This window comes from Chelonia mydas, chromosome 8 (genome assembly GCF_015237465.2).
Source record: "Chelonia mydas isolate rCheMyd1 chromosome 8, rCheMyd1.pri.v2, whole genome shotgun sequence".
Lineage (NCBI taxonomy): Eukaryota > Metazoa > Chordata > Testudines > Cheloniidae > Chelonia > Chelonia mydas.
In genome coordinates this window covers 16,513,521-16,540,356 of record NC_057854.1, presented here as the reverse complement: position 1 = coordinate 16,540,356, position 26,836 = coordinate 16,513,521, and the positions used below count along the sequence as shown (strand labels likewise).

Here is a 26,836-nt window from a genome sequence, read left to right as displayed (position 1 = left end):
ATTAGGAAGAGTCATCCAGACTGATTTGCAACTAAATATAGCCTTTTATGGTATATTTGGTGGTTCTTTTTGCTAATCAGGCAGATACACTATATATAGCTTAACGTATATTTATTCAGATTCTTAATTTTTACTTTTTATTTTGCAAGAAAATGATGAATAATACACTTCTTATTTACCAGATGATGATTCGTTTTTTTACTCGTGCTTTGTGCCAAGTTCTATTTGGATGGAAATTCAATTTAAAATGCACAAAAACAGTATTTTAATATTGATTGATTATTTAAATGAAACTACCTAAAGATGTTCCACATGCATAAGAAAAAAGTTATCAGAACAGTTATCAAAACATGTTTTATATTTAAAACTAATTGATTTATTAAGCAAAGGAAGTATGATCTATAGTTAGTGAATTGAACTGATTATTTCTGGTCATCATGTCCTTAAAGATTTTAGAACTAGCAAATCTCATCCTCTCAACTAGTCATGGAACTCAACTAGTTGAATAAACTGAAATGAAGAAAATCCTCTTTCTGGACCTGCAGAAGAGGTTACTGCTGTTGAAAGCTGGTTTAGCACGTCATAAACTCTAGGTTCAGGTGCTTAGGGAGTGACTTCCACCAGTTCAGCAGTCTGACTTTTAAAAAAGCTTGGCAGCAAACATGTACTGCTTAATATTTTTTATTTAATTTAAATTGTTTTAATAGATTATACTAAGTTTAGGCCTTAACAGAGGTTGTTATAATTTCAAATGTAATTTTAAGTAGGTTTATTTTTTTTAAATAAACAAGTATTTAATTTAAATTAAAAAATCCGATATACAAAACATTAAAAATCCGCCATTTTTATCCATCCTGCTGCCAAGAGGGGAGTGTGTTCCTGAGTGACCCAGAGCTATTAATAGGGATGAGTCACTATCCAGACCTAGGGAGCTTTGGAGCATATGGTCATCAGTGGTTGGATCTCCTCACAACAGACTCGTATCCATTCAGAGGATGGAACTGGACTGGGTTGTGACAGAGAACTTCCTTGTGCAAAGCATATTTAGTAGCTCCTGTATTGTAAACCTAGAAGAGCAGGGCCATATTGTGAAAAGTGCTCTGCACCCAGTGGTTGCCGTTGTTCTCAACAGGGGGAATCAGGATGCCATGCCCTTTTGAAAATCTGGCCCACAGGGTTGTGTGCTCGTTTCAGTTTTCTGGAGCTGCTTTAAGAAGGGAAGTTTAATTAGCAGTTTTAGCTGTGTGACACTCCTGAATGAACTGTGGTGGGATAAGATATGACATGACAGGCCCTGTAATTTAAACTTTTAAATGTCATTAAGGGAGTAAAGGTCTTTATTTGCAGCAGTTTTAATACCTTCCATTTGTAATCCTTGAGGATTACTGTATTTTAATGAAATAATCTTTATCCTTGTACAGTTTGGTTAAATGGTATACCTATCAGAGTCCTTATTTGTAAGTATACAAGAAACTCACAAACACTGCATCTCCTTTTTAGAGGATTCCAGTAACAGTGATAATTATTATATAGTTATATCATTGTAACACTTCATAACACATTTATATAGACTTAAAAGAAACTTGATCCCTGCTGCAATGCTCTGCATTGACGAAGAGAGGGTAGAGGAGAGGCAAATAGGTTGAGAAGTCCTGATATTCTCTTCAATTGAAAATAAGGTAGTGAAAAAGGGTGTGGAGGAGACTGGTGAATACCCAAATGGAACAAGTGGGTTTTGAGGAGGGATTCAAAGGAGAATGAGTATACTGAAAGGCAGGGCCGGCTCCAGGCACTAGGAAAGGAAGCAGGTGCCTGGGGCAGCCAATAGAAAGGGGCAGCACTCCGTCCGTCATCAGGGTGGCACTTCCGGGTCTTCGGTAGCGGGCCCTGCGGTCCCTCTCTTCCTCTTCAGCGGCACTTCGGCGGCACCTCAACCGGGCTTGGTGGTGGTTTTTTTTCCTTCGCCGCTTGGGGTGGCAAAAAAGCTGGAGCCGGCCCTGCTGAAAGGTGGGGAGGAGTGTCATTTCCGGAGAAGGGAGCAGCATGAGAAAAGGCACACAAGCAAGAGTGGGAAGGTGTTGGAATCTCAAAAGAGACAGAATCAGGAAATTTATATTGTGGCTGTTTCGTGGGGGTCAGCAGATTTGTTTGGTCTGTTCTGATATCCAGAAGCAGCATGCCTGCAGTGTGGTTGATAAAGCAAGAGTGGTTAGATCAACAACAACCTTTCACTGCTCCCATCATGGTCTAATGTAGTCCTCAGCACCACATTTGAAGCATTCATATCTGCAGTAAGCGCTTTTAAAAACTTTCCAATTTGTTCTCTAATCATTAGCTACCTTTACCACTGTATTGCCTCAACTGCCATTGTTTAGTTACAAAGGTGACTGACAAGGTTGGTGTTTTTTATACAACCCTATACCTTTGCATAGCTTCCAGGCTCGCATGAAGCAGAGCAGTGTGCAATCACCTTACTTCCATTCACCACAAAATGTTAATGGGGGGGACAGAGGTCTACAACACCATAGAAGCAATGGAGCATTCCATCTAAAAAAGGAATGATGGCTAATCACTAATGGTAGTGTACATCAGCACCATAAGTGGTACCATGTGTCAGGAAAAGAGGAGCAGCTCCTAAAGACTACCTACCTGGAACATCATCTGTAATTGTTCTGCAATAGTCATATTCTGAATTTCAGCATCTCTGTGAGAAATCAAGAAAAATTACTCTTTTTTCATCTTATTGCAGTGATTGGTATTTCTTTCTACTTAGTTGATCTGCAGTGTCCATTTGTGTATCTATATATACACATACTTACATACATATTTGTTAATGAGAACAAGTGTCCTGGTTGTGATGTCCATTTACTACTTTCATTCTGGATGGAACTTAGTGCCTGAAGGTCCCTGTTGCTTCCTCTTCTCCAAATAGAAGATTTTTGGAGCTTGTACAAAACTGAATGAAAAAAGCTCCCTTAGAATATCAAGAAATCAGTGAGCTACCTAAGGAAGTAAGCCTGAGTGAAGCCACTGTAATATCTTTGTACCCCACCTTCATAGCCAATTACACAAATTGACCTGACACACTCCTTAATCAAACTTTTTTGCTACTAGGCAGGCGGTTTTCACGGCTCAAATAATCAGGGAAAAGCTGAATGTTTATTTTCACCTTAAAAAATTCCCAGACTGCCCTCCCATAGGTGAAGTATCTGTTGTCCCAGAAACTTGGCATAGAATCAGCAGACTTTAAATGCTAGCCAATTAAATGAGTGTGAATTCAATCTATTTCCTGTACCCTTGATTCATTCTCAGAGAGAGTTGTAAAAGAGTTTTTATAATGAAATTACCTCTTTAGTGTAATCATACTACAGTAGGGCTTTCAGTTACTTCACTAAACAATTTGTGCCAATTTTGAAATAAACAGACTGGAATAGCCTCTGCCTGCTTCATGGGTGGGGTGATAATGGTGATACATTGTAGCAAAAAAATTATTAAATTCACAGGTATTTTTAGAAAACTTGCTGAATCCCTAATGCAAAGGTAAAAAGCTTTCTTCTGTTTCCCACTTATATTCTGCAGTAGTTGAATGCTATGTGAAAATTGCCGGGACAGTGATCAGGACTGTAATAATCCATTAGCGCAAAAGTTGATTCAGTTCTTACTCAATGAGTATGAGATTTTAGAATTACCGTTTAATTAGCCTATGTATCAGTGGCATTAGACCAGATGAAGAGAGACCTGCTTCTGGAGTCTATTTTAGTTTTCAAACTGGAGAAGAAGCTGTCCTTTGATGACAATTATTTCTGAACAGGAAAAAATCTTTAGAAAATTAGTCACAGTTAAAACAGTTAAAACTCATTAATATATACTCTAGTGTTCCTCCTGTTTTAACTCTGCTGAGAAATCCATCATGGAGAGCAGCAACTCTTTAAGTTATGTAGTTCAATTTTCTAGGCTTCCAAGGTCAGCTTAGTTTTGGATCCATAAAAATACCAAGGGATTTAGTCTGTCCACTTCACAAGCTCTACCCAAGGAGCTCTTCCTCCATGTTTTAAAAGTGGTAAAATCAGTATATTCTGAAGAATTTATAAATGAACACTCTCAAATTGGCCTTTCTGGCAGTTGGCCTTGGTGCTATCTGGCTTCTCGTAATCTCAGAAATGCAGAGTTACATATTGCTGTTTCTGAAATCTTATTTTCCTATAAGCAATAGAGTTAGATATTTTAAAGTGAACTGCTTTATGAATGTTAATTTTTTATTTTAATTCTCAAATTTCTCTCAAGGGGGCTATATGGTGCATTTAGACTGTTTGATAATTTCCTCTTGCCTCTAACTTTCCATACTATCATCTGATAATTTTAATATTTAGATATTTTTGTGACTTTATAAAAAGCATTATAAAGAATTTGAAGAGATTCAGTAGAGGATGACTTGTGATAAATTTAAGAGAAAAATAGTTTAAAATTCACCTAAATTGGTCATAAAAAAACAGAATTTTTAAACATTTATTTGTATTGAGTTCTTCATATGTCTTGCCTAGGAAATGTGTGTGGTGATGGGGAATTGTGGATACTGATATTACTATAATAAGTCTGCTAAAAATGAGGTGCAGTGATTCAGTACATTATATACTTCCCAATTTCTTAACTCTAAAACCAAAATTAACTGGACAAATGTACCCACTATTTTAACTGGACATATTTTCTTTTTGTGTAAATACAGGACAGCACAATTATCTATGTGCTGGAAGAAATGATTGTATCATTGACAAAATTCGTAGAAAAAACTGTCCGGCCTGTCGCTACCGGAAATGTCTTCAAGCTGGCATGAATCTAGAAGGTAACTTAAAATACTTGAATGGATTGTTTCTCTGAACCCCTGACAAGGATCATTTGGTTTTATGATGTAAGCAGGCATCTGAGCAGTGCCTTAAAATGTTCAAAATATTTATTCATTATTTTATGGTATAACCCCACATTCTTATTGGCAAAAATTAAGATTTTCTTTGTGCGCTGCTTCTAATCTTTCCTTCTCTCCTACAACAGCTATATCTCGTACAATACTCTGTCTTTTAACAATCCACTGGTATGAACCAATGTCCTGTTTTTATTCACAGACACAACACATGCACAAAAATTAGGACATTTCTTTCTCCCACCAACACACACAGATATCCCTTGCCCTCTTTCCTTCACTGAACCTCAGACAGCGGGAACCTAGCTATGGGTGAGATGGGGAAAGTATCCTACATATCCCATATCACTTAGGAAGATGATGTGCCATTTGAAAACTCAAATGAAGAAAAGATCAAGGACAGAGAACTGAAATGAAGTAGATTTGTGCTTCCAAAATTGAAAGAAGGGAAAGTCTGGGTGGAGAGAGTCAGCCTTCTGTGTAGGCAGTGGAAAATTAATACTTATTTTGGTCCTTAAAAACCTTGTGCCAAACTTTCTGTAAAATATACCATTAACAGATACACACGTACTAGTGTGGGTTGCTTTGTGTTAAGTCATAGATGACTACTGAGAAATCCAAAACCATATCAGCTGCAGATGTAGTGGTTAGCTGCTTTAAAACTTTTTTCCCCAGCATTCAGTATCAAGCATAATCACAGCAAACTTTTTCTACTAATAAATTAGTATAGCTCTCTATTTATGCTTGATACATTTCTATTGAATTGTTGTGATTAATGCCTTTTACTGCCAGGCATACATAGGAATGTAGGACCAGAAGGGACTTCCTGGGTCATAGTCTGTTCCTCTGCTATTGCAGGCAACCCTATCATATAATGCCATTCATAAATTTATCAAATTCCATCTTAAAACTCGTTAAGTTGTTTGCATTACTTATTGGAAGGCTGTTCCAGAACCACGCTCCTCTGATGGTTAGTAACTTTATTCTAATTTCCAGCATAAATTTATTTGTATCCGGTTAATATCCATTTGTTCTTGTGCTAACATTATGCTTTTTTTTAAATAGTTCTTCTCTCTCTTTGGTGTTTACCTTCTGATGTATTTATAGAGAGCAGTCACATTTCCCCTTGGCCAACTAAGCCAAGCTGTGTTACTCTTGTTTTATAAGATAGGTTCTCCTTTCCCTGATCATCCAAGTAGCCCTTCTCTGGTCCTGCTTCAGTCTGAATTAATCTTTCTTGGACATGGATGATGACAGTTGTACAAAGTAATCCTGCTTATTGGTGCAGATATCCCAAAGATATGTATATATCCAGAATTGTTAGATATATGTAAAATATATTTTGTTGGATATAAATTTGTAAATAATTTGCCATTGATTTTAAACAAAAAACAAAACATGAAGCTTGAGTGGCAAGGTAGCTGTTGGAAACCCAAAATAATGGCTCTGTATTGATCTAACAAACAAAGAAAATTAACAAAATATTAAGTGAAGAGTTACCCTTCATTATAAAAGTGACGTGGCAAACCAGGAGTCTGGTTAAGTGAGCTTTTGAAATGTTAAGTATCCAATATAGTGACAAGTATCAGGGGGTAGTCTGTATCCACAAAAACAGCAAGGAGACTGGTGACACCTTAAAGACTAACAGATTTATTTGGGTATAAGCTTTCGTGGCATTTTGGTTTTGAATTGCCTGCTTAGGTTCAAATCCTAGATTTGGCTTTCGGTTATTAAAAACCATACTGTACGAAATTAACAAAACTCCTGTTTTATTGTATGTTAACTGATTACATGTTCTTTCTGGCCTTTTCTTTGCCAAAATATATTAAACATTTGCATTGCATTGCAATTAGTTGAAATATAGGAATGAGAAAATTAATTTATTGGAAAGATAGGGTGCAGGGAGAGATTTCTAACTCAGATTCTATAGCTTTGGAAAATAGAAAAACATTTCCTGCCAGCGTGGAAAGTTTCTATTTTAAAACTTTATAGATTCAAATAAAATAATGAAAAAGAATCCAACGCAGGCATGTGTGCGCGCAGGAATGTGCCACCGCAGCCACACTGCCATTTTTAGTATGCTAACACAAGCAGAGCTAGTGCATCTGCTTATCCGCCCTGGGAAGTACCTTTCCAGCTGTTATATTGGCATACCCAAAAAGAATGTGAGCAGCTCACTCATCCAAATTAAGATTTTTGGCCTTTTGCTTTAACGCTTTTGGATGGCAAAAGTGACTGGCAGGACTAGTAGTTTGAAAAGGTGTTACAAGATCTGCTATCTCAGCTCGGTTTGTTTCTTCACAAAACAACTGTGCAGATTTTGAAAAAAGTGTATTTCTCTTCTTACAGTATGGGAAGCTCAACATCCCTAAGGTGCAAAGCATGATCAGTTGTTAAAGTTAAACATATGAACTATCCTGATCAAAGAAATGTGTTGTGTATTTTCTCTCTCTCAAACACAATTGTGTGGCATTTTAGGGGACTTGAACTTCATCTCTTTCAGAGGAAATCACAGTTATGGAAACTGGCAAATGTAATATATTTCTCACCTTTCTCCAAGTTAAAAGCTATCATTTAGATGGGGATCAGTACTGCCTTCCAAACTTCTTATCTAGAAGCTGAGTTTCCTTTCCAGTTATTTGAATTTGGCATTCACTGTTGTTGTAGCTGTGTCAGTCCCAGGATATTAGGGAGACAAGGTGAGTGAGGTAATATTTTTTATTGGACCAAATTCTTTTGGTGAGAGAGACAAGTTTTTGACCTACGCAAGTTGGTGGAAACCAGTGTGTGACTGGAGTGTTGCTGGCAGGTTGCATTTATACGCAGACATTCAGGATGTGACCTGCATGCTGTTTGGCTGTTTTGAGAGGGGCCCAAGATCACACGGCAGGTGATGACCAGCCCCTCAGTACTTTGGATTACACTTGGAATGTGATAGTGAATTTTGCACTTGTTCAGGGGTTAATATGGAAAGTGTAAAATAAAGGAGTTGTTGGAACTGCTAGTTTAAGCTTACATTTTAAGATACTTTGGTCAGTGAGGCGATGTTAACTTTTCACATTGAAAACTTCAGTCTAAAAACTACACAAAGGCAAGAGAACTATTGGTGTCACATACACTTTTTAGTTTTAATAGGTTTTTTGGTTAATCATCCTGATCTGATATTAACTGTACAAGATTAATATAGAGATGCCATTAGTATCCAGGGTACTTGGTTGCAGCTTGTACTCTAGTTTAACTGCTTATATCCGGACTCCACAAGCCCTATTATAATATTGAGTTTCCCAGTGTTCTTTGATAGGTTCTATTTTTAAGGCTTTATACCTTGGCACTAAACTAATTGTGGATTTAACTGTAGCATATCATATACTGTCTGCTCTTGGATTTTTATTTCCCGATTCTTACAGAGTGCATGGACTTAGTATGTAAGGTATTTTTACAAAAGTGAGCAATTTTAACAAGCAGGTTTAAAATCTAAGTATGATTTACCTATTCGTGGTATACAATAGACAAGTGTTGCCTTGTTAAGGGTTGTAATAGCCAAGTAGCAGGTAGAGTTTACAGTAATATAAATTAAATGGAATCTAATAGTGCAAAATGCAAGATCATGCTCTTAGGGACTAACAGAAATTTTTGCTATAACCTGAGGGCTTATAAGTTGGAAGCAACAGAGGAGAAGAAAGACCTGGATGTATTGGTTGATCACAGGATGACTATTAACCACCAGTCTGATGCAGCTGTGAAAAAAGCTAATGCAGTCCTAGGATGCATCAGGCGAGAGGTATTTCCAGTAGAGACATGGAAGTGTTAGTACTGTTACACAAGGCACTGGCGAGACCTCATCTGGAATACTGTGTGCAATTCTGGTTTCCCATGTTTAAGAAAGATTAATTCAAACTTGAACCAGTGCAGAGAAGGGCTATTAGGATGATCAGAGAATGGAAAATCTACCTTATGAGAGGAGACTCCAAGCTTGTTTGTTTAGCCTAACCAAACAAAGGCTGAGGGGAGATATGATTGTTCTCTATAAATACATCAGAGGGATAAATAACAGGGAGGAGGAGGAGGAGTTATTTAAGTTAAGCACCAGTGTTGACACAAGAAGGAATGAATATAAACTGGCCATCAACACGTTTAGGCTTCATATTAGATAAAGGTTTCTAACCATTAAAAGAGTGAAGTTCTGGAACAGCCTTCCAAGGGGAGTTGTGGGGGCAAAAAACCTAACTGTCTGAGCTTGATAAGTTTATGGAGGGGATGTTATGATGAGATTGCCTACAATGGCATATAGCTGATCTGCGACTGCTAGTTGCAAATATCTCCAGTGATGGGACACTAGATGGGAAGGGCTCTGAGTTACTACAGATAATTCTTTCCCAGGGGTCTTTCCACATGCTCAGGGTTTAACTGAGCCCCATATTTGGCATTTGGAAGGAATTTCTCCCCGATCAGATTGGCAGAGACCCTGAGGGGTTTTCACCTTCCTCTGCAGAATGGGCACTGCTCACTTGCAGGTTTAAACTAGTGTAAATGGTGGATTCTCTGTAACTTGAAATCTTTAACTCATGATTTGAAGTCCTCAGTAACTCTGCCAGAGATTAGGGGTCTATTACAGGAGTGGGTGGGTGAGGTTCTGTGGCCTGCAATGTGTAGGAGATCAGACTAGATGATCATGATGGTCCCTTCTGACCTTAAAAGTCTTATAAGTCTGTAAAGCCCACTCTAAAGGAGGTTTGGGAGTACAGCTTTCAGTTTGGAATGAAAAACAAAATGACATTTTTAAAATGGATTTTAGTTTACGTTGTAGTATTATGTTTCTGGTTTTCAGACTTTTTTCCACACTTGTTACGAAAAGACAGCTTTTTATTTTAAAATCAGATTTGATAAACCTTTCTCTATAATGCAAATAATGCCTCCGGAAAGCTGAAGAATGAGAGCTATTTAAAACTTCCACTTCTTATAAAATCATGACCGGTGTGGAGAAAATAAGTAAGGTATAAAATTATGATGGGTGTGGAGAAAGTAAATAAGGAAGTGTTATTTACTCCTCCTCATAACACAAGAACTAGGAGTCACCAAATGAAATTAATAAACAGCTGGTTTAAAAAAAACAAAAGAAAGTATTTCTTCACAAAATGCACCCGTGGAACTCCTTGCCAGAGGATGGTGTGAAGGCCAAGACTATAACAGGGTTCAAAAAAGAACTAGATAAATTCATAGAGGATAATTCCAGGATGGGCAAGAATGGTGTCCCTAGCATCTGTTTGCCAGAAGCTGGGAATGGGTAATAGGGAATGGATCACTTGATGATTACCTATTCTATTCATTCACTCTGAAGCACCTGGCATTGGCCGTTGTCGGAAGACAGGATACTGGGCTAGATAGATCTTTGGGGCCGTTCTTATGTTCTTATATTCAGTAATTCATTCAAGAAAAAAAATCCTAATTCATAGTTGCAGAACATATTTAAATTCACACTCCACTTTATTCCAGATTAACTTTTTTATGTAAACAAGACATAAATATTACTGTAGCAAGAAACATTTACTGTAAATTTTAAATAGGCATGCATCCGATGAAGTGAGCTGTAGCTCACAAAAGCTTATGCTCAAATAAATTTGTTAGTCTCTAAGGTGCCACAAGTGCTCCTTTTCTTTTTGCGGATACAGACTAACACGGCTGCTACTCTGAAAGCTGTAAATTTCTAGAGTTTGTCAAACTCAATTTTTTATATTGATCATTTTAGTAACAAACCTTTGTTTTGGGTAAAGCTATATTTTTGTGCTAGAAATAGTTGGCTGCCTTAGATGTAGGTGAGAAGTGTCAAGCGACATGTATTTTACATTTCTTATTATTTTTAACCTTAAGAAATATTCTCCAGCCCATCAGATTTTTTTACCTGGAGCCAAGCAGTTTTATTATAAAGTGATAGGCCCAAAATGACGTAGTGAGGACAAGGCAGTAAAGATCTCCAGGACTCATAGCTGCTGAACATCGAAGGTTTATTGTTGTCTGTCATGCTTTGCTGCTTCAGAATTATTGCAGTTATAGATAGCACAGCTTTTTCAGTCCAATCTTTAATTTGATTAATGTACTTTTCTTCTTATACCACGGACTGTAATCTGTCAGATGTGGCGCTTCATTTCTGCTATCCAAAGGGAGTCAGATAAGTGCAAAATAGGTTAATGGAAGCTGTAACAAATCAGAACTCAGGTTGCAGCTAGTGTTAGACTGTTCCATAAATCTATCCCATTTAACCTGATTAACAGTAACTGTGTCATTAAACATAAAAATGGCATTCAGTGACTAAAAGTTAGTGTCTCATGAACATGTGCAGATGCATACACTTGAAGTTCCAGGGGCTGTCGGTAACTTCACGAGATTCAGCAAAATTCATCAGTTTTTCTTTATTTAAAGTATATATCTGTAACCAAGAGTTAAACATTAGTTTTATTTTAATTTAGTGCTTTGAAAACTACCATTTTTTAAGTCTGAAAAACAGAATTAAATAGCAAGAAAAACAAAAATGCTTGGATTTGAGGCCAAATGGAAAATTGAAAAGTGATACAGAGTTGAGGAGTGTTTTGTATTCAAGAAATGCACCACTATGTAAGCACACAATCTGTTTTTGATTTTTGTTAACTTTTAAAGTAAAACTCTCCAGTTCATTTTTAAATTGCATTTATTAGCAGGAAGTGATGTTCAGTATGACTAAAGATTTAGGCAGAAGAAAAGAAATCTGACAAAACATTCCACTAGCCAGTAGGGATGTCCTGTATAGAGAAGTTAAAGGAATTATTTGGGGAAGATATTGATAGTATTTTTAAAATTAAATGATTTGATAGAGTTGTAGTGAAAGGCATGTAAATAATTACATGAAGGGTTTCTGGTGACATTTGTTCTGATTCATTCAAGTCCTGTCCAGGCTCAATCATCTCCCTGTTGTTATTCAGCATCTGTGTAAAACCATTGGGAGAGCTATTGAAACAGCACAGGTAGAAGTTTCAGTGAAATTAAGACACACAGTTCTAAATTTTTACAACAGATACATGCAGGCACTATCCCCCAGTTCTCTTTTCTGCACTGACTTCCTATTGAAAACAGTGTTCATATCAATCTCTCTGTCCTCATATTCAAATCCCCCCCATGATGACTGGATCCAATTGCCTTAGGGATTGTCTCTCCTCTGTGATCATGACTAAGGCTGTGTGTCTGTCACAGAGGTCACAGATTCTGTGACTTTGCATGACATCCATGACTTCTGCAGCAGCCGGCGCTGGTGCAGTTTGGGTGTGGGAGGGGGCTTATGGCTGGGGAAGGGGGTTGGGGTGTCGGACAGTGCTAACCTCGGTGGGGGACTCCCCAGAAGTGGCTAGCATGTCCCTGCAGCTCCCAATGGGGCCAGGGCACTCTGCGCACTGCCTGCGCACACAGGCCCCACCCCTGCAGCTCCCATTGACTGGGGTTCCCAGTCAATGGGACTTGTGGAGCTTGTGGCAGGGGCAGCGCGGGGAGCCCACCTGGCCTTCCCTCCCAGTAAGAGCTGCAGGGACACGCAGAGCCAGGTAGGGAGCCTACCAGCCCCAGCAAATTCCCCCTCCCCCCGAGCACTAGTAGTGGTCCTGGGCTGTGCGCTACCACCCATCCCTCTTCCCCCCTAGCACCAGCAGGTGTTGTGGGCCACACCCCCAGCATCTGCAGCGCCCCTGAACCACCCCACCCCCCGAGCACCCTCGCCACCCTGGATCACTCGACCCAGAGCACCTGCGGCCCTTTGGCTGAAGTTTTAGTTAGGGATATTTATAGTACAAGTCATGGACAGGTCACAGGCTGTGAATTTTTGTTCATTGTCCGTGACCTGTCCATGACTTTTACTAAAAATACCCATGACTAAAACAGCCTTAATCATGACTTCCCCCAGTAGCTTTTTGTAAAGGCTTTACCACAATGATGGGGCTGAAGAGTTACCCAGAATTTTACTGATAAAGAAAAAAGAAGGTAGAAATGAGTCAAGAAGTTAGAACAGAGGACTGAAATTGAAGAGCAAAAGAAAAGAAAAAAGAGGAGGATTCCAAATAAATAAAACAGGAGCAAAACCAAACAGTACAGGGGACAGTCTTTATGGGAAAGTTTCTTGAAACCCTGGATTTGCATCTTTGACAGGGTTACTGGTGTAGTGGATGAGGGGAAACCATAGACATGATATATCTTGATTTTGAGTAAGATTTACAATTGAGTCCCCCAAGACATTCTCCTAAGCAAACTAGGGAAATATGGGCTAGATGAAATTTACTATAAGGTGGGTGCACAACTGGTTGAAAAATTGTACATAGAGTAGGTATGGTTCATTGTCACACTGGGATCATGTATCTACCTGGGTCCTACAGGGATATGTCCTAGGTTTGTTCAATATTTTCATTAAAGACCTGGATAATGGGACGAAAATGTGCATATATATTTTCAGCTGACACCAAGCTGAGAGAGGTTGCTAGCACTTTGGAGAACAGGATTAAAATTCAAAATGACCTTGATAAATTGGAGAATTGGTCTGAAACCAACAAGGTAAAATTTGGTAAAGACAAATGCAAAGTACTACACTTAAGAAGGAAAAATCACAACTACAAAATGGGGGATAAGTGGCTAAGTGGTAGTGCTGCAGTAAAGAATTCGGGAGTTATAGTGGATTACAAATTGAACATGATCAAACAATGTGATGTAGTTGCTAAAAAGGCTAATATCATTTGGGGGTGTATTAACAGAAATGTCATGTATAAGACACAGGAGGTAATTGTCCTGCTCCACTTGACACTGGCGAGGCCTCAACTGGAGTATTGTCCAGTTTTGGTAGTCACACTTTAAATAAGATGTAGCCAAACTGGAGAAAGTTCAGAGGAGAGCAACCACCAATGATAAAAACTTTTCTAAAACTTTTATAAGAAAGGTTAAAAAAACTGCATATGTTTAGTCTTGAGAAAAAGAGGCTGAGGCAGGCCCTCGTAACAGTTTTCAAATATGTTAAGGGTTTTTATAAAGGGGATGGTGATCAATTGTCTCCGTGTCCACTGAAGATAGGACAAAAAGTAATGGGCTTAATCTGCAGCAAGGGGAGATTTAAGTTAGATATTAGGGAAAACTTTCTAGCTGTGAGGGTAGTTAAGCTCTTGAATAGCTTCCAAAGTAGGTTGTGGAATCCCCCTCACTGGAGGTTTTTAAGAACAAGCTTGACAAACATCAGTCAGGGATAGGTTAGATTCTTTGGTTCTGCTTCAGCACAGGGCACTGGACTAAATATAAATAACCTCTACCTTTCAGCTGTACGTTTCCATGGTTTTTATAATTTCACACCTTAATGATTACACAGTAAAAGCCCACATATTTTAGTGGGTGTTTTTGTGTTTTATCTAGTTATCTATAAACAGAAGTCCTGGCCCTGTTGAAGTCAGTGGGGATTTTTGCCATCATTAGGAAAAAGATTTGACCCACAGTTATAAGCAGCTGAAAATAGGGATTTATATTGGGAAGTGTTGGGCAACTTTAATTGTAGGTGTTGCTAGCATTACCACCTATAACAGTGGTTCTCAAATTTTGTACTGGTGAGCCCTTTCACATAGCAAGCCTCTGAGTGCGACCCCCCCTTATAAATTAAAAACACTTTTTTATATATTTAACACCATTATAAATGCTGGAGGTGAACTGGGTTTGGGATGGAGGCTGACAGCTCGTGATCCCCCACGTAATAACCTCAGGACCCCCTGCGGGGTCCCGACCCCCAGTTTGAGAACCCCTAACCTATAACATTAACGTGGGGACAGTAGCACAACCTATTATTAAACTTCCCCATTATTTTTTTCAGATGCTTATGACTTTTGCCATATTCTAACAGTTTGGACTTAAATATTCTGTGCCAAGTGGCTGCCTCAGGCTGAATTTATTTTTTAAATTTTTTAACATTGTTTCGCCCATATTAAGAAATTCTGACAACCTTTTCTTTTAAAAGGTCTAGCATCCCCCTCGCTTTGCTGTAGAGACTTGAAATATGGGTGGTACATGATTAGAGATGGTGGCAACTTTTGTGTCATAGATGTGCTTTGCCTAGAAAATCTACCCAAAATTTGGCCAAGTTATAGGCCTTTGAAAAATCGCAGTTTGTGCATGCTCAGTAGACTTCTTAGATTTTTAACAGCTAAATTCCCTGAAGATTTCATCCAAACTAAGCATGATTCAGCCTGGGGCTGAGCAGGACTTTTCCTGTAATTATAGTTCTGGGCTGCTGCGGGCCATGCCAGGTCCAGGCACCTGAAATGAGAGCACCAATAACATTAATTCTGGGATTTCCTAACTTTTTGGTTCTTGATTTTCCAAACTTAATTTTTTTTAATGTAGTTTTTTGTAATGTTATGTATTATTATTATTTATTACTTGTATTACTGTGGTGCCTGCCCCATTCATGGATCAGCACCCCGTTGTACAAACACAGAACACAAAGACTAGGGTGGCCAGGGAGCAAGTGTGAAAAATCGGGACGGGGACATGGGGTAATAGGCATCTATATAAGACACAGCCCCGAATATTAGGATTGTCCCTATAAATTTGGGATATCTGGTCACCCTAACAAGGACTGACCCTGCCCCAAAGATTTTACAGTCTAACATGAGAGACAGCAGATACATACAGACTTACAGGGGGAGTACAAGAAAACAATGAGATAATATATGCCTTTAGGAAACTAGCAATCTGGCATAAGCCCACAAAGCCTATGATAAATTTGTACACAAAGAGCATGGCAGCCAAATACACAGCAGTATCACTCGTAGATTTCTCTTGGCAGTTTGTAATCTTCAGGTGCAAGGATGAAAAATGCTTGTTTGAATGCTTGTAGAAGTGAGGCTTACTCTTAAAAGTGACTGTGTAAATGGCACCTTCTTACTTGAGAGGTGATTCCTGTCCTTTTATAGAGTCTTATCTGCTCACCTTTGTGTTGAGAATAAAATTTTTTGACTTGTGTTAGAACAAAATGGCTATCATAGCGGTACTGCTATCTCACAATTCATCAACAGAATTGTTACCTTGCACTCTGATTATATGCTCAAAATCAACCCTTCAGTTACACGTGTGCATACCCATCAAAGACAGGAGCAACTGATGTATATTTAGGAATTTGACCTCCAGATTTCAGGGTGAATTTGCTGGGCTGGTAGTTGGGAGTGGGGGACGCCATTACTTTAAACTTTTACTAGGGAATTACTCAAAGAGAACAAGCCTGGGAAGCTACGTTACCATCTGATGGTGCCATCAGACACCAACAGAGTATAAATGCACTTTCATGTTTTGAAGCACATTTCTACATCCCTGACTGCTATCTTAATGAGTGAACAAAATCTTAATGCAGCAAAAGTCTGGACGTACAAAGGTGATTGAGTAAAAACAAATCAGTGTTGCTGCTGAATTTTGCTGAAGTTAATTGATGATCTTCCCCAAAAGGTATCATGGAAAAATGACCGCTCTTATTCTAGAGTTCAGTATATTTAAGGAGTTGAGTAACCTGATTGGCTGAACAGAGCTAAAGGCTTTTTAGAATACAAACAGATCTTTAAAACCAAAGGAGAAAATATTAGAAGTATATGATGCAATAGATAGAAAATCTTGCTGTTGGACTCCTCACTGAAGTTTCATAGTTTTCATTTTCATTGTATTTATTTTTCCTACTGAACAAAAATGTTCTCTGACCATTGTAATCCTTCCTACATGCTTTGTCCATGCCAGAATGAGTGTTGGTGGCAAACAGAGATAAAATAAGAGGCAGCTATTGATTTCAAATGTGAATTAGCTGACTAGCTATGGTATACGAGTAAAGACGTATGGATTTTTGTCAGTAAAGATGCTTATCCCAGACTACCACTATGCTTATTGTTAAGCATTTCTTCTGAAAAACATAAATAAGTAATATGTCTTAAAAGTGAACTGCAAACATTTTGTTCCATCAGAAGATCCCTGCTTAGCCCATTCCAGATGTGAAAAATACTTAAACTGTATTTCTAAAAACACAGCAAAATTAATCAAAATAAATATCTAAATATCATCTCAGTTTTTTAGCTAAGATCAAGTATAGTCCGTTTATAACTGATATATCCTTTAATAGGGTGCAGTAACTTGCACTTACAGGTTAATTTTTTTCTCTTTCTAATACAATTCTGCCCCACTATGATAGTTTAAGCACTGAACCTCAAGGGCCAACTTTTCAGCAAGACTCCTATAGTGAGTACAAATTTGACCTTATTTGCTTGTTTGAAAAGGCCACGTGCAAATTTTTGAGGGTACATTTTTGTACACCAGCTGGAATTTTGGACTTCAATTTTCTTGTTGCAACCATCCATAAACATTATAGAAAATGTGTTTTTACAACTTACTAGAAAGGTAGGTTATCAAAATAAATGAAAAATTATGGGGAAATTGTATGTGAAAGGAAAGGAAATAAACATCTCAGACAAGACAACTAAATTTTGAATAATGAAATGATCCAGCAGATTTCAAATATTGGGGAGGGGGCATTGCTTTTAAAAATGATAAATTCTGCTGGGTTTAATAAACTATCCTGTAGGCATTACATTATTATTTACATTCTTCTCACACTAGTGTTGGCACATGGCAGTAACTACACTCTTGAATCCCTCTGTGTTATTAACTGCTGCGTCCATCTGCTCTGTGGCATTGAGGTAATCTGTTCTATTCTGCTCTCCCTGCTAAGTATGGGTCTTAAGGTTTCTCTTGGGTGTCCTTGTTTCCTCTCATCAGTTGGTTTCCCTCTTGACCACTGTAACATTATTTATATCCTTTTTTTTTTTTCAAGTTCAAAAACTTGAAAAAAATTGACATTTCCAGTGCCCTGCATGCTATGGAAAATTGTCTCATTTTCCTTTCAAAAACTTGAATATTTAAGTAATATATTCAAAAATGGCTAGTGGGGAGGGAGGTTGGGGCGGGGGTTGCCTCTTTTCTGGGCGAACGCATTTTAAAGAAGCTCAGTATTTCTTTTAAGAGGGAAAGTGCTTAGCATTCCATAAATATCAGGCCACTTTAAGGTGTCTCAGGTTGGATTCCTAGAAATTGAAGCAACCACAATCACAAGAATGTGTCTAGAAAATTTAGGCCATAGTTCCCATTTTGTAGTGGTGATGGATATTCCTTGTCTCTGATTTGGGTAGACTTTTTACTTTGTTATATATTGGTTCTGTTGTTGTATTTTTAATTTTAAAAGTATGTAAACCATCTGCAGCTCAGCCTGCCAATTTTTGCTTTTCTTCTGCTTTCAGTTTTATTGCTGTTGATTCTGTTTTTGCTAGTGTCATGAATGTTTACTCAGATTTAGCGAGCAATTAAACAAGTAAAAAGTATGTGAAAGAGAACATTTGCGTATGCATAATGTATGATATTGGGTATTGGAAATTCCAGGAAGGCAAAATTGTTTCATTAATGTCAACTGTTGAGACAGTAGGAATTTTTAAACTTATTAAATGGGTAATTTGTTAGTTAATTTAGACCTGAGGCTAACTATTAATCTCAGACCATCATCTTTATCCACTTAAAGTTTGTGTTTGCCATAATCTGTGCTGGTGTAAACAACTGTAGCTTGTGAGAAGTAAGTCAGTGATAATTATGCCTGTTTACACCAAATTCTGCTATAATTTAAAGTTCTGATCTTACTAACCAAATGGGAACACTATATATCAAATCCGGTTTCAGGCTATAGCTGCAGGCTTAATCTTGAGAGATGCTGAACACCTACAATTGCCATTTAAATTAATGAGAATGTTGGGAACTGAGTACCTTTTGAGATTAGGTACTAATAAAGGTATGGTATGCTACCACAGGAGAACATCTACAGAAAATATTTTTTCATTCCAGATCTTTAATATGACTATGAAGGGAAACCCCCTACTGATTGGGGCAACATTTACAAACAGTCGTTTTGGAGTCAGTCACTCTAATCCTCTTAAACACAATCCTCTTAAACAGCAGAGACAGTAAAAGTCTTTGGAAACAAATCAGTTTTAATAGCAGTAAACTGAAAAGAGACTCTAATACTTGGGAAACCTCTTTAGTTGTCACAGTGATGATGTGCAATTGGTGAACAAGAGGGCAGCTGGTCCATCAGACAATATGTATATGAAGACTCGTCTGTGTAAACAGTTGAGAAACCCAATACTATGTCTTACAGAAGATGCATGTTTAAAAACAGTGTACTGAAAAAACATACATTACCTCAACATTTCTCTTTTTCATGGGTAATATTGGCATGTTATTGTAGGCAGGTTTCTTGACACTTTCTACTATAAAAGACCCTGTTTTGAGTTGCTTATTGCTTTGCCAAACTTCAGCTGTTTAGGCTGAAATTTTCCATGACAGGTGCATGCCTCGGACTGAATATTTGTGAAAAATTTAAGCCAAAATATTTTAGTCATTTCTGAGAATGAGGCTAGGAAAAAAATATGCTGTTTTGCCCACATGAAAAAGTTCTTAAGTCCCTTTCTTTTAACATCTGTAATACTGTCTGGATTTGGAACAGAGGCTTGAAACTTGACAAGTGGGCGGCCTTTATGTCAGGAGTGTGCCTTTTGTCATCACTGTGAAAATGTGCCCCGATTTGGCCAAGTTGTAAGACTTTGAAAAAGTCAATTTGCACATGCATCATAGAGACTTGTGTCCATTTTAGCAGTTAAATCACAGAAGACTGTCTTCTCTAAGCATACTTGAGCCTCTTTTAGTGCTGACCAGATTCTGCATGCGCCACCGCCCTACAGCTCTTACATGTAATGGGCCTGTGCATGTGGACAGGAGCAAATCCAGACTTTCCCTCTTATGGCTGCTCCCAGCTGGTTTGGATCTGGGTAGAGCCAGACAGTGGAACTGAGAACAGGGAGCCTCTCTCTCCTGAGCTCTCACTGACTCAACCCTGGCACCCAGGTATCATGGAGAAGGAAGTTCTTTAATTCAATTAATGAAGAAATAAAAGCCAGACTGTGGGGGAGCGGAAGGGGAAGGAATAGATTGAGACATGGAGAGCAGGGAAGAGAGAAACTGGGACTGAGAGCTGGGAGGAGGGGAGGATAGGGCAAAGAGACTGAGACTAAGAACTAGTGGGTGGGGAATAGGGTTTGAGGAAGGGTAGACATCAGACAAGGAACTGGGGGAGAACTCTGAGTGGCTTCACAAAGAAAGTGGGACAAGGAGCCAGGCAGGCAGGGTGGGGATTGGGACAAGGAGCTGAGGGAGAGAGTGGGTATGGCTCTAAGATTAGATGAGGAATGTGGAAAGGGAAACAGCTCGGCAGTGGGGTGGAATCGGACGAGTAGTCAGGATGGGAGAACTGGAACTGTCTGGACAAGGACACTGGGGACAGGGAGTTGGGACTGGCTGGGCAAAGTTCATCCTGTGCACTAAATGAGGCAAGGGTCCCATGAAAAAAATAGTATGTAATCATGTAAGTAAAGACTGTATCATAATGTGCTGAGAAGAGGGGGGATCGGAAAATTAAGGTTGTATATGGAACCTTTAATTGTGGTATCTCCTAACTTGTGAGTGCTTGACCATGCAACCTTAATAACATTCTTTTAGTGTAGTTTTTGTGGTAATTTCTGAAATTGTTCTAAATAAAAAATAATTATAACATCTGGGATTACCCATACTTAAATTTGCAAAATTGATTTCCATTATTTTCTCCTCCCCATCTTCCCCCCAGCGTACACCAGGCGTCTGTGTTCAGAAGTGTTATCTTTTTCACACAGGAGTAGTACCTAACTGCTCCCCTTTGTTGCTTCACTATACATTTTACTTGTTTAGCGTGACAGGCACAGAGGTTGCTGCTGGAATAATTTGCATGAGAGAGATTTTAAATATCTTGTTCATTTGCACGTGGATAAATCCTTCCGTAAAGCACTGCCTCTGGGACAGTAGAAAATCATGGTGTAAAAAAAGAAAAATTGCAGTACTTCTAAGTACTAAGTTGTTACATAAATAGACACAGTCAACTTTAAAATGATGCTTCTCCTTGAAAATTATATTACCTCACATACTACTAAGCAACACTGAAATATACCATTTTCTACAATTTTTCAGTTCTGATATTTCTCTTGTTTACTTTGGGCTTTTGACAATTTGTGTTTTGTCAATTTCAATTTATTGTCCAGATAGTCACTTATGCCTAATCTGCAAACACTTGCACGCACTCACTTGCATAAGAAAGAGATTTTGAACCCCTTACTCACACTGATGTGAGTAGCATGAATTATTCAGGTAAGTAACTCTACACCAGTGTAGTAAGAGTTAAAATTAAGGCCCTTTATTTTTGCAAGATCAAGCTGTTAGGTTTGTTTTGGGCCTTTTAAAGAGCCGGGGAGAGAGCATTTTAAAAAAATAAGAAAATGTGATTGTAAACCACAAACGGGATTCTGAACCATGTGTAGTGTATGAAACTATTTTTCATTTAAAAAATGAAAAGTCTTTTTCATTCCCACAAAATACCCATCATATTATAAATCTAAACTTTTGCATTTTCTGAATTTTGTTCTGTTGCAAAGCCTGCCATACCGTTGCCTTAACATTTTTTCAATTAATTTCTTTTTAGTATATATTACCTCCAAAAATTTGAAACTGTAAAGTTACTGAGTTATCTGATACATTTTCTAATAATGCATTAGTTATAATCAAGGCACTAGTTGGCATGGAGACATAATAAAATTATCCACTCATCACATATCCTTAAGTTTTGTTCTGTAGACATTTAGTATGGTAATGCATTGTTTTTAAAAGTAATATCAATTTACTTCCAATATTCAGTGCAAGTAACTTGTCTGTCCATGACAAACTTATGTTACCTACAGCATGGGTAGAAATAAAATAATTGAAAAGTTACTGAATTTAAAACTGAGGTTTTTGAATAACTAGGCAGGCTCTGTATTATGTGTTCATTTGCCATTCATGGCAGATCAGACTTGCGCTTGTGGCATCTTTTTATATCATTGTATGCTTTCAAAATAGTAATTGAGACCACTTCTGTCATAATCCACAATTCATAATCATCTGGACAATGGAACGGACACAATTAAATGAGAAAACAACAGTCTCACATTATATCTGTGTTGTATTTTATGTTACTCTGCCATGGTGGTGAGTCAGATTATAAGAGGACAGAAATTATGTCCCTCCCCCTCTTAGAAGTTACACAAGTGGTATTATTATGTGCTGTTGGTGTATCTGTGGGACCCCTGTATGGACCAAGATGCAGACTTCAGAAAAGAATTGTTTCAGTTAATTTCCTGTACTGCAAAAAATTTACTAAATAATCTACACAGTTGGCAGTCTACATTCTGGGGAGTCAAAAGGGAAGCAGAAGACTCAGTTACTTTTGATACACTAATAAATAGTCTTTCTATTTTAGAGCAGACATCTCTGGCAATGTGTTGCTTATGCTGTGTTTATCTGGTATATCATATGAATTTTATTTACTGTTTAATTACTGCAGCAATAATTTGTTTGCAGGAGGGTTGCCAGAGAAAATTCTCTTCTCTTGCCCAGTGTCATCCCCCAAAAATGTTTTTCCTGGCTCTGAGTATTCAGTAGCATCCTATTTATAAAATACAGTTTTCCTTTCTTCTGTGTGTTTTCTGTAGTTCACATATTCAGCATATGATAAAGTGCCCAGTCCTGCAAACAGTTAGTACTAAGTGGGGCTCAGTATTATGAGAAGTCTCATTGAAATCCAGCAGTCACACCCAATACAGTTTGCAGCCCCATATTAGTCTGTCTGCCTTGTTCTGCATCTCTGATACATTGTGACTTCTCCTTTCTTAGAAATTTCTGAGATAAATCAGTTTACAACAGGGATTTAGCTGCATTTCACTGATGCAAATTTTTACAAAAACCTATGAAAAAATATTTTAGAAGTTGCCAATGACTAATGTAAAGAAAAAGGAGTATTCCCTGCGTGAGCAGAACTTCCTATCTTTTTTTTTTTTTTTTACTTTGTAGATTCCTTAATTAACATGTAATTTCTAAAATCTTCCCTAGCTCGAAAAACAAAGAAGAAGATCAAAGGAATTCAGCAGTCCAATGTGACAGCAGCGAGGGAGGCTTCTGAAAGTCCAGTAAGCAAGAGTATAGTTCCTGCATCTCTGCCACAGCTAACCCCTACCCTGGTTTCCCTGCTGGAAGTCATTGAGCCGGAAGTTCTGTATTCGGGCTACGACAGTACTCTACCTGACTCAACATGGCGTATAATGTCAACTCTCAACATGTTAGGAGGACGGCAAGTGGTAGCTGCAGTAAAATGGGCAAAGGCAATACCAGGTAATACAGAGATGTTGTTTTGTAAAAGATGTCAGTTTTTGTCCCAAATTATAGTATTTTGTCTTTTACTTTGATGCTTTCCTTCCATACTTTTCTGGACTAACTCTTATTGATTAATATCTTAGATAAATTATGTGTCAAATACCTATCAACAAAACAGACATAAAACAGACCCAAAATCTTTTTTTGATTTCTTTGATTACAATTTGAGGTTAAATTAGGTTGGACTCTTCAGTCCCTGTGAGATAAAATACACACACAACACAAACCTTTTTTAAAAACACTAACACAGAAAAAGAGAAGTGTTCCTGGGTCTGTTTCCACAGCAGTTTTGAATGCAGTGCTTCGTTATTAATTTTTAGCAAGAGGGTTCCCATGATTCAGGGAGCAACCCATCTGATCTCCTTCTCCTTAACGGAATGGTCCTGTATCTTTTTGTCTCCATAGCTACTTTGTCCTCACGCTTCCTCCACTCTGCCTATCCTTCCTACCTGAATGGGAACAGTCATTGCCATCTCTAATCCCAGGCCAGGAGAAAAGCCTGATATTCCATTTTGTTCAGGCACCATAGCTGCTTCCACAAAATTGGGTGTGTTACATGGGACTTTTAAAGGAGAATTGCCAATATGCCTTCCATTTGTAAGTCAATAAGGATGTTGCATTTACAGCTTGCTTTGGCTTTCTTTCACGTCAGGAAACAGGTAGCTAAAATGAGTCCTCAAGTTCTGACATCATGCATAGCATCCTATTGCGTGGTCCTCAGACAGACTGAAATGTGGTGCCGTTGAGCATCTGGGAGAGCTATAAACAGGAAAACTGTCACACCTGCTTCTGCTGTGTTTGGCTCTAGCCAGTGCTATTAGCCACCTGTTTCCATAAATAAATCTAAAGAGTGACGTACAATGTACACATAAGTAAAGATGTAACGTAACTTGCCCTCTAATTTTACATGATGGTCTCACCTTTTTTTGAAAATAAACCTATTTGGAGTTACAAGGAAAGACTAGATTCAAACATTTATGCTGGAATAGGGAGATTGAAATGTCCTTTATGGCTTGTCTACGCTGGGAAAATAATTTGGATAAAGTAAAGGTGTGAAGTTAGCATAACAAAACTGTTGGGTGGATGCTATCTAGTCTGGGATAAAAGTGACTTTATTCCAGGATAAACACTTTGCTTTGGAAGCACACTTTTTATTCTGAATTAGTGTGTCCACATGAGGAACTATTCTAGTTAATTTCCCCAGGTAGACAAGCTCTTAATCTTACAGAAGATGATACTCCTTGAAAGGCCACTCTATTATTTAATAATAATAATATTACTAGTAACTGTTCTGATCGTACCAGGACTACCTGCAGTACTGCAGGTACTACCTACCTATTGTCTTCCTTTTCTTGATCAATCTGTCACTAAAGCTTTTCTTCACAACAGTCTTTCATTTTACTGTGTTTACTTACTTTGATTTCTGGCACCCCTGCAGAAATCATAGTAGTCCTCCATTTGGGATATCACAGTTAGTTGCTGTGGAAATGTTTATGATGTCCAGAGGACTAGTGTCTCAGGTGGGAAATAAGCAATGCAAGCAGATGGAACTGATAAGGAACAAAGATCATTTTGTTAGCCCTAGTATCGTTAGTTAACAATAAAGAATGATGAAACAAATGTATGGAAAATAAAATGAGCTGTATCCTGAAGTTTTACTTCAGAGGAGTTTTGACTGAGCAATGTTTGAGTAAGGACCTCGAGGTTTGACCCAATAGTTTTTAAATGAGTTCTAAACAGTATTACTAAGTCTTAAAAGTAGCAATATGGAGGGGGGGTTTCCTACCTTCAAAGCTGCCAGCCTTTATTTTGGAGTAGACCAGATTGAGAGGCTATATAATTTGGGCATATTAATTCACCAGATATTATCATTTTAAACGTCTTAAGGAAATAGCACTGAAGTGACCTTTTTGGGATGTCAAGTATCTGATGACATTAAATAAAGTGAACTTGAATCTAAATTTTAATAAGGACTCAGTGTGGCAGAAAATCTTGTTAAAAGCAGCCAGGGCTTGATATGAGCTACCACTGTAGATTAAAAGCTGTCTACATTTTAAATCTGCTCAGGGGAGCAATTTTAAGATATAACACATTTCTTCATTATTTTTGTTGGCCCTATTCATTCTGTATATTGCTATAATGTTACAGGCAGTTAGTGACGATGAGTAACATGGTCCATATTCTGTGATTTGTGACTACTGTGTAAAATTACTGTTGAATAAGAGTTTAAAATAAAGTCAGTGGACTTCAGTCTGAAGTTACTGTAATATTTACACAAGACACTTGAACCAGTTTTGTCTGGTTATGAGGAAATACATTAACTTAATTAGTCACTTGTAGGATATTTTTCATTCACCTTCATTTCCAATTACATGGAAAAATAACATTTTCTGAACTTTTAATATTACACTCCCTTCTGATTTCTGTAGTAGTTTTCAAGCGATCTCTGAGTGACACACACTCTTCCAGGAGGAAACAAATCACCTGGAGGTTAGGGGTGGAGTGTGTATATGTACTCAGGAATAATATATAATATTTTTTAAAATTAAGGTATAAATGTTATCTTTTCTGCTACTTATCCTTTTCAGTACATTTCTGTATTCTGTGTAATTAAAACTGTGGAAGGCCACAAATTCAAACCAGCTCAAGAATTTAGTTATGTTAAAGACTTCCAAAGTCCGAAGACTGGCAAAGAGATTGTGACTATAACCACATTAAGCTGGGTCCTGTGGGTGGGTACTGTTTCGTCTGCATAGGCAAAAAATTTTGTAGGCTAATAAAAGATACATTACAGTCGTATGCTAAGCAGCTGAATGTAATCTTGGTAACTTTAAAATTATGCTGAAGTTTTGTATATTACTTTGATCAGCAGCAAGAATTTGCAGGTAAGAGATGCACTGTTAGTTTTTCTAATCTCACATCTTCATCTTCCCTACCACCACAAGTGCAGTCTGATCTTTCTCAGCGTACAGATGCACTTTTAGTTAGATCAGATTATTTAGCATCTAACAACATAAAATACAGAAGTACTTGATTATATCTGTTCATTGCAGTTCGACACACAGTTTTGATGTCTTCAAGTCTACATGCACCACCGCAACTAAAGAAAATAATATGAAACACATTTTAAAATACTGCTGTGTATTAATAACACTTTTATTTGTACTGATGATTTGTTTGATAGATTTGAAAAGGAGCATTTCCTAAGCATTACTTGTTCATTGCCTATACTGTTATATTTTCTATTTTTTAGGTTTCCGAAATTTACATTTGGATGACCAAATGACCCTTCTGCAGTACTCATGGATGTTCCTGATGGCTTTTGCTCTAGGATGGAGATCATATAAACAGTCAAATGGAAACCTGCTGTGTTTTGCACCAGATCTGATTATTAATGAGTAAGTAGTGTCTGAGTCATTTTCCCCATATGCCAGAGCTGTATTAAACTCCCTGAAACATTTTTCTGCCATAAGTATTTTTTATAGAGAGTAAATCCTACTAATGTATGTCACTAGGTAACAAAGTTGTGCAAAGAAT

At 37.8% G+C, this 26,836-nt stretch overlaps 1 protein-coding gene across 3 annotated transcripts in view; it reads left to right on the top strand.

Annotated features, from left to right (window-relative positions):
• NR3C1 (nuclear receptor subfamily 3 group C member 1) overlaps positions 1-26,836 on the top strand; it is a 158,005-nt gene that overhangs the window by 108,996 nt on the left and 22,173 nt on the right. For all 3 annotated transcript variants that reach the window (XM_007063607.4, XM_037907573.2, XM_043552847.1), the window contains exons 4-6: positions 4,724-4,840; positions 22,979-23,257; positions 26,553-26,697. In XM_007063607.4, coding sequence (XP_007063669.1) covers positions 4,724-4,840; positions 22,979-23,257; positions 26,553-26,697 — 541 coding nt within the window. The remainder of the gene's footprint in view (positions 1-4,723; positions 4,841-22,978; positions 23,258-26,552; positions 26,698-26,836) is intronic.